This window comes from Clytia hemisphaerica, unplaced genomic scaffold (genome assembly GCF_902728285.1).
Source record: "Clytia hemisphaerica strain Z4C2 unplaced genomic scaffold, Clytia hemisphaerica genome assembly, whole genome shotgun sequence".
In the NCBI taxonomy this organism is placed as follows: domain Eukaryota; kingdom Metazoa; phylum Cnidaria; class Hydrozoa; order Leptothecata; family Clytiidae; genus Clytia; species Clytia hemisphaerica.
The window spans coordinates 367,477-376,503 of record NW_027104500.1 but is presented as its reverse complement, the minus strand read 5'-3'; the positions used below and the strand labels follow the sequence as shown (position 1 = coordinate 376,503).

Genomic DNA, 9,027 nt, shown 5'->3' with positions numbered 1-9,027 from the left:
TGCTTCTTCGTAAACGAACATATAGCACCACGGAAAATGCTAGGCCTAAAATATACAAACTCGGCGTAAAACTTAAGTTTTCAATTTTATCAATCCTGATTCACTCGTCAATTTCAAGATTTCCATCCTCAGCGGCGCACCTCTGTCAATCAACAAGGGGTGTGACCCTCCCCGGGTCCTCCGTTGACATCAAAATCTTTTATTTGCATGTATTTACATTAAGAATACAATACTCACGATGAAATCCGCGATGAAATCGAATGCCCTAATAATTTTTAGAAATCTAAAACTAAAACTTCGAGACCCTCAACAAATAAACTGATATTGAATCTATTTGGAGGGTGTCCTATTGATTTAAAAAGGAGAAAAACTCTTCTCTTTGTTTTTAGATTTTTTCTTTTGTCACACACGATATACCTTTTGGCGAAAAAAATGTTGGGGAAAAACTTCCATTTAGTAGAATGAATGTGCTTTCAAATTTGTTTTTCTCCGACCAAAATTTTAAATCAGTCACTGGTTTTTGGAAAGAGCTTCACCCCTTATTTTGCGAGGAAAGCCTTAAAAAAGAAACGTCTGGATAGGGTTTGATCGGTTTGATCGGGTTTGATAACAGATCTTGTATCATATAGCCCATAGGCGGCGCCGCCGCGCGCATCATCAGAATTGTTTTTGATATAGGGGATGCGTATCGTGTATAAAATTCCTGTCCCAGAGTTATTCTAGTTTTGGGGTAACCTGCTTAAATGTTATAGAAAGGCTCCAGTAATCTAATTATTGTATTATTCAAATTTTTAATTAAAATTTAATGAAATTTAAAAATCTCTCCTAACTTACTAAATCAAGCTATCAAGTTTCTAAAACTAAAAAAACACGCGGACGAGAATTTTAAACACGATACACAGCCCCTATATCATCACCTTTTTTTTACAAGCAACCCAAATTTTCGGCTCAGAGCTGGAGTTGCTAAGGAATTTCCGGACTTTAGCCAAAAAGTTACGTAAAGGATTTTGAGCCAAAAATGCCAAGCAACTTCAAAGATTTTGGCTTTTTATATCATTTTATGTCCAAAATAGCTCAAATTTGGTATTTTAATGCCAAATAATGCCGGAAATACGTCCTTATTAGTTATTTTTGGTTGCTGTCCCAGTTCATGCTCAGTTTCAGGGCTACACTTTTTTTTTATAAGAACCAGTAAATTTTTGCTGAGGCTCGGCTGTTCTTATTTTTTTGGCACTTTGAGCCTTGAATTGTTCTTATTTTGTTCTTATTTTTTCTAAGGTAAAAAACAAGTTTTGGCTATTTACTTTACTATTTAGAGGATTTTAGAAACCAGTGATTCTTTTTGCCATAACTATTTATTATCCGACGCGCGTAAATAGCGACATTTGATTGGTTTCTTTGCTGCCCAATATTTTCGAATATATAGCTTCCATGGGCACGGTTTTTCAAAAGTCGATTAGATTAAGTCCCGATTACCGCTAATCGCGATTAGATTTCGATTAGTTAATCCCGGCGATTAACCTCCGTTGTTCGAACGTCAGATTAACTAATCGTGGACTGTGTTTTTAAAGATCTTAATCCTGACGTCATGTTCGAACGTTTCCGAAAAAATCGAAAAGCTTTTTTTGTTCGAATTTATCACTTCAATGCAGCGACTTCACCTTTTTTGTAGAAAAAAGCTTCTTAATCCTCGTTAATCCTGGGTCAGAGCAGGATTAAAATTTGGCCAATTTAGTCGGGATTTAATCCAGATTTAAGCCTAATATTTTTCGAACAACCGACGGTTCTCCGTTAATCGGCGCTAATCGAGATTTAATCGAAAATTAAGCTAATCGGCCGCTAATCCACTTTTGAACAACCGGGCCATGGAGGCTACATATTTCAAAAATTGACGTCACACAACGAGTTTAATAACAATTGAGCATCTTCTTTTTGACGTTACGTCAAAAAATAAAAATAAGACTTTTGAATAAAAAACTACCAAGAAACCAGATTTACGAGCTTATAAATTGGAATTATGTTTGAAAACGAGAAATATTTTAGCGATGAACGGATAATAAACCATTTATTTGGACGCAGTCTCATCCAATAAAAAAAATATTGGACGTGCGAGAAAAGATATTGGACGAGGCTTCGACTTTGTCCAATAACTGCTTAATATTTTCATTATCTACCAAATCCCTTATATTTTTATAATCCATCATATAATATTATGTCATTATGACCTAATAACAAAAAAACTACTTTTTAAAATACTTTCAGCCTCTCCACTGTTCTTAAATTGTTCTTATTTTTTGGCATTTTTGAGCCTCATTGTTCTTATAAAATTGTTCTTATAAAAAAAAAGTGTATGTTGCTCTAAGACCAAGTTGCTTAATTTTTTTACCATTCTCAGGGCTGGACCCTTAGCAACTCGGTTGCTTATAAAAAATGTGTAACATATCAAAGGGGATGCGTTCAGCCTTTAATTTGAATAAAATTCCCTCGAAACAAATCTCTAGATTCTTTCCCGAAAAGGGAAATCCAGGGAGCGATTTTCCTATTTAGGAGTTTTTGCGACCCTGCGTGGGTGGAACTCGTGGAGGTGAAAGCGACACATTCCCGTACCCCTATTACAGATATGATTGTTTTGAGGCCTCAATTTCAGGTTCGCTTTAAAGTCTACAGATGAATTGAAGTTGATAATTTAATTTTGCTTTATGAGTTTTATAAAAATCAAACTTTGCTTTCAAAAGCAAAACTGAATGAATTCGAGGGGTGAAGTTGATTGACAGCCAGAACGGTTGATTGAAAGCCGGGACGATTGATTGACAGGTAAAGATAGAAGAATTCCTTACTTTTTATGTAGTGGACAGGGTTTGATTTAACTTAATTCAAAAGTGATTCGTGAAAAAATTCCTTAAAAAACAAACTTCAAGTAAAATAGAACTTAATTTTGTAGCTTTTTGATGGAGTGTGCTTTTTTTTCTTGCAAATGTTTTATTTACTCGCATGTGGAGAAAAATGCTATTATATCACTCTTCAAAATTGTGTTTGTTTAGCATACTTTCTGGACATTACAGATCAAACAGATCAAATAAATAGTATTATGCATACTAAAGTTTGTTTGTCTAAGAGGTTTTCTGAATGTTTAAAAGATCAAATACATAGTGTTATGCATATTAAATTAGTGAAGAAAAAGTTTGTTTGTCTAGTAGGCTTTCTGGGCGTTGAAGATCAAATAAATAGTGTTTTGCATATTAAATGAGTTTATTAATAGAATGAAAAGCCAGTTGATTCTTAGATAAAAAATATCACAAAGTAAACTCACGCCATCAGCTTTTTGTAAAGGTGGTCTTTTAGGGTGTGGCATGAATAGTAACACATGTCCAGTGAAAGAGAGAAAGAACATATAGAGAAAGATGTGGGGCAAGATACTTTCTTTAACACTAACAGCTAGAGAAATGAAATTTTTTCCTCCTAATTTTTTTGAATTCCTAATTCTTTTGATTCGTGATTTTTTTCATCTGAGCCAAAACTAACTCGTGAATCACGAGTCGTTAATTCAAACCCTGGTTGATTTAACACTGTTTCCATTGTATTTTTAAGAAAATCCCATCATGTCTTGTAATTTTGAAGGAAAATGAACACATCATGCCTTTTATTTTAGGAGAATGAACATTACATCTCTTATATTTTAATTAGAAAATAAACCAGCTGCGCTGGAAGGTCAGCCCAATAAGCTTAAAACGATCAGAAGGAAGTACAATCAAGAAACCTAATTCGATGTTAAAGCCAAAGAGGTTGAAAAGCTCATTTTGGTTGAACTTCAGACAAAAAAAAAGTTTAACACAAAGTTGAATTTGTCCAAAGCAGACAGAGATGTGATAGATTATTTCATCCTTGGAATTTCACATAAATCTTTTCGTTAGAATGTCTTAAACCTGTTCTTTATTCTCTGAGAAAGGGGCGGCCGCTTTATAATATGTTCACTGTGGCTTTCGTCACTTTTGTTCATTTTTGGCATTTTTATGTTGATTTATTTATTTTTTCTCCAGTCAAGGCCGCCCTTCGTTTATAGTGGAAGTGCACGGTTCCAGGGGGGGGGGGGGCATTGACCTTGACGGCCGACGGGGACGTGCCGCTGGAGTTTGAAAAGTGGACCCTGTCAGATATGAATTTTTGACAAAATTGGGACCCTGGTCAGAACGAAAAATTGAAAATTTTTCCCATTTTCGCCCTGAAAATAAAGTAGACGAAAATTTGAAAGATTTTCTGTTTTGCACCCTGAAAATTGTCCAAAATAATAAGAAATCGACCCTGTCCGATACACATCTTGAAAATTAGTAAATTTGGGAACCTGTCAGATATCTTCAGAGCCTAAAAAAGGAACCCTGACAAACGGCACGTCTCCGTACCCAATTTTGCCTATAAAGTGCCTCCCCCGGGGCACAGTTAGCTGTCTAGTACACGCTTTTTTTATAAGAATGGTGTAAATCCATTTCATCATGGATATTCTTAACTTTTTTGGGAAAATCATCCTAAAATATTATTATAGCATTCTTTGGTTAGGACTAGACTTAACATTTAGTAAGTACATACGTCTCAAGCGTGGGTATTTTATACACGTTTTTTTTTATAAGGAACCTTACCTTTGCTCTGAGCCTGGAGTTCCTTATTTTTACAGAAAATTTCAGCCTCAAAGTTCCTTATCGAGTTCCTTATTTACATAGCTGCTAAGTTTGGATTCGCAAAAATTGGATTCCTTAAAACTGTTTTTCTTATTCTCAGCCTGAGCAGTTCCTTAACAATTCCTTATTTTTTTGGACCATTTTCAGCCTCGAGTTCCTTATAAACGTGTTCCTTATAAAAAAAAAACGTGTATTGAGGAAGCTGCTTAGGAAATTCCGTCCAGTTTCGATAACTCAATCAAAAGTTATGACGATTCTAAGTTTATGTTACGCCACACTTTGACGTTCCTTTCTTACACACAAAAACTCTCCAGACAAGAAAGCCTCAAAACCAATCATAAAAAACTTTCTTTTACACTCTCTATTTATTTACAATGCAATAGCTTCTTTCAATTTATTGAATAAACAAAAAAAATCATTTTTCACTTTTTTCTTTTAATTATAGTGATCTTTTATTATTATGCGCAAATCTTTTATTTAATGAAGTTATGTGTTTCTTTTCTCTTCCAAGAAAAAATATTTTTCGCGCCAAAGTTTTCCCGATAACTTGTTTCCGAAAATAATCCGAAATCGGAATTATACCAATAAATCGGAATAAAAAGCAACACTGGAGACGCTGGAAAAAAGAGATTTGAAGGGTCATCGGGGCTGACCAATGAGCTACTTTACTTGAATATTTGAAGAAAAGTAATTTGTCTTGTAGCTTTATGGAAAGTAAAAGCTGTATCTCTTGAATATTTTATAAGAAAATAAACTTTACTTTTCTTGTATTTCAAAACGAAAAAGAACAATTCATGTCTTGTATTTTTGAAGGAAAATGAATGTGACGTGTCTTGTATTCTTGAAGGAAAATTAAATCTGCATCTCTTGGATATTTGAAAGAAAATGATTGTTACAAGTATATCCTGTATTTTTAAAGGAACACGAATGTGACGTGTCTTGCTTTTTTGAAGGAAAACGAAAATTTATACATCTTTTATCTCAAAAAAAAATGAAGACTGCTTTTTTTGTATTTTGAAGGAAAATGAAATTGGCATGTCTTTGTTACTTGAAAGAAAATAATTGTTACATGAATTTCATGGAAAATTAATGTCGGATATCCTGTATTGTAAAAGGAAAATGAAACCTGCATATCTTCAATATTTGAAAGAATATGAGTGTTATGTGTTTTGTATTTTTAAAGGAAAACGAAGATTACATTTCTTTATTCCAAAATTATATTTCTTCATTTCTGGAATAGCCCAATAAAGCATGCATGCCCTCTTTTATTCTAAAAGCTTTTGGCACAAAGTTGGAAATTACAGGTAAAAATGGGATGTCCGTGGGTATCTAGGCAGAAGCTCTAGGGGTGAATGTGAGATGTCAGGGGGTGAAATTAGAATGTCCAAGGGGTGAAATTGGAATGTCCAGGGGGTGAAATTGGAATGTCCAGGGGGTAAAATTGGAATGTCCAGGGGGTAAAAGCAATATACTTTCCAAGGTAAATAAAGTAAACTTTCTTTGTATTTCCAAAGGAAAAGAGGTAGTTATTCTTTGTATTTTCCAAGGTAAATAGAGTAAACATTCTTTGTAGTTCCAAAGGAAAAGAGGTAGTTATTCTTTGTATTTTCCAAGGTAAATAGAGTAAACATTCTTTGTAGTTCCAAAGGAAAAGAGGTAGTTATTCTTTGTATTTTCCAAGATAAATAAAGTAAACATTCTTTGTATTTCCAAAGGAAAAGAAGTAGTTATTCTTTGTATTTTCCAAGGTAAATAAAGTAAACATTCTTTGTATTTCCGAAGGAAAAGAGGTAGTTATTCTTTGTATTTTCAAAGGAAAATGACTTAGGGTTCTTTGTATTTCCAAAGGAATTAAGGTAGTTATTCTTTGTATTTTCCAAGGTAAATAAAGTAAACATTCTTTGTATTTCCAAAGGAAAAGAGGTAGTTATTATTTGTATTTTCCAAGGTAAATAAAGTAAACATTCTTTGTATTTTCAAAGCAAAAAGAGGTAGTTATTCTTTGTATTTTCCAAGGTAAATAAAGTAAACATTCTTTTGTATTTTCAAAGGAGCAGAGGCAGTTATTCTTTGTATTTTCAAAGAAAAAAGGTTTTTTAATTTAAGTAATACTGTTGAATCGCGAAATTAAGATCCCACTAAATACGAAAAAATTTGTGTCGCTAAAATTTCTGACATTAAGGTAATAAGGTAATAATAATAATAATAATAATAATAATAATAATAATAATAATAATAATAATAATAATAATAATAATAATAATACGTTATCAATATTATCAATACCCATGGACAAAACATCCTGATTTCTCCCCCATGGACAAACAAGGACCCTTCTCCAACCCCTGGACAAATGACACGACCGACCCATGGACATTCTCTCCAACAGTCAGGTCTCCCCCCATGGACAACATGTCCTCACGGTTCTTCCCATGGAAAACAGCAGGGGATGGAAAACAGGAAAACAACATATCCTCTGCAACATGTCCTCGGGTCTAAGGTCTCCAGGTCTCCCCATGGACAACCATGTCCTCATGTTCTCCCCATGGACATGGACATATCACCCAACACCCCTAGGACAAATTAGTCTAATTCAACCCATGGACAGCAAAAAATATACCCTTGGACAAATGGTATTTACCCCCTGGACAAATGATATCTACCCCTTGGACAATTGTTTTCTACCCCATGGACAAAGCGAGTCATGAACCCCCTGGACATTATATCCTCCACCCCCCATGTACGGACTTTTTCTGGAAGAGCCCAATATCAGAGTTGTTTTGGATTGGCAATGTTGTTTGATCGAGCTGGTGGACAACAGACTGCAAAGATGGCAGAAGCTATTGAAAAGGTAATAAATTTTGATTGTTTTCGCTTTTATGAATTACCTCCAAACTTTTCCAGTAACGTTTCTCTAATATTGAAAAGGGCCAAGCTCATAACTGGGTAGTTAGTACGGAAATTAGAATAAAGTTTTAAGGTTTTTCAATCAAAATAGATATAGTTCAAAGTTTATCACTGATTGACTTTGAAAACCATCAAAAGCTAAATTAAAGAGTTTCTGATATAAAAATGAAGATTATGGCGCGATTCTAAAAGAAGCTGGTTTTCTTCTTTATCATATATCTTCTTAATTTTTTCAATTTTCTTTAACATTTTCTTTATTGATAAAATGCCACTCCGGAATATCTTTTTAACGAGCACGAAACCGCTAATTAATTCGAATTCTATCAAAAGTTTGTCTTTTTTACCGCTGCGGATTATATTGAGACAGACTAATTTTCGTGTTTTACAAAACCCTGTCTCAAAGTGTGATCTCAAAGATCACTGGCAAAGAAAAAGAGCCCAAGGTTGCAGTATGTAACGGGAGTTAAAATTCTAAACTTCATCTTTTGGTAATTCTTGTGTGATCAAAATATTATTCAACTTTCTATTGAAGGATCTATCGGGCACATATTGATTGTTTTTCTCTTCCTAACATTTCAGACAACATTAAAAAGTCAACACATCGAGGATCTAATCAAAGAAATACGCGTCGAATGGGACGAGTGGGATTTACGAGATAACAACCAAATTGATGATATGTTGGATTTCAATGCTTTCTATAACGGGTTTATGGCGCCTTACTTTGGTTGCTACAGGTGTGATGAAACACGTAAAGCACTCAAGGCTCTGGACATGGATAGTGATGGTTGGATTGATTGGAATGAGTTCTTAGTGTATCTCAAATGGGCTGGCAATGCTTACCCTGATACTCACACGGCACGTGAGTTATTGGATCTGGCGTTTAAGGATGGTCTTTTGCCGGCAATGCAGGATGTCCTTGTCGGGACGGTCAAAGATAAAATAGAAGCCTCCAAAAAGTGAAGGGATCGGAAACATTTGTTACAAAAATTTGATAATATACATAAAGCAGATTGATGTGAATATTTTTCAGCGAATTTAGATTATGAGCGTTCTGTGTGGAAACTACCTGGAGATATTTCTTTGGCAACTGGTTGGAAAGCTTAGATTTGATAAGCTAAACGAGATAAGATATATTGTTTTATAGTATTTTATGTAACCAAGGGTGGCCAAAAGAACTTCTGACATTTCTACGGCGAGGAACCGACTTGTATCATTTTTGGTGCTTAAGGTTCTTTAACAATTTTAAGGCATTGCCACTATATCTTTTTAAATAATTTTCCTTTTTTTTCGGGTATTAGGCGTTTAGCTTTTTCATTTTTGTTATTTCAATCACTCATTTACTTCTGTTGAATAAATACAAATGAATTTCAAGAATACATGAATTTCTATACACTACATCTAACCTTTCTTACTTCATAGTCCAATAGCATGTTTTCAGCCACTCATGTTG

General features: G+C 34.2%; 1 protein-coding gene across 1 annotated transcript in view; it reads left to right on the top strand.

Annotated features, from left to right (window-relative positions):
- The window catches only part of LOC136821731 (uncharacterized), a 28,451-nt gene extending 19,477 nt beyond the window's left edge, over positions 1–8,974 (top strand). Inside the window, exons 4-5 of the mRNA XM_067077942.1 lie at positions 7,439–7,521; positions 8,157–8,974. Coding sequence (XP_066934043.1) covers positions 7,439–7,521; positions 8,157–8,537 — 464 coding nt within the window. The 3' untranslated portion in view covers positions 8,538–8,974. The remainder of the gene's footprint in view (positions 1–7,438; positions 7,522–8,156) is intronic.
- The last annotated feature ends 53 nt before the right edge of the window (positions 8,975–9,027 follow it).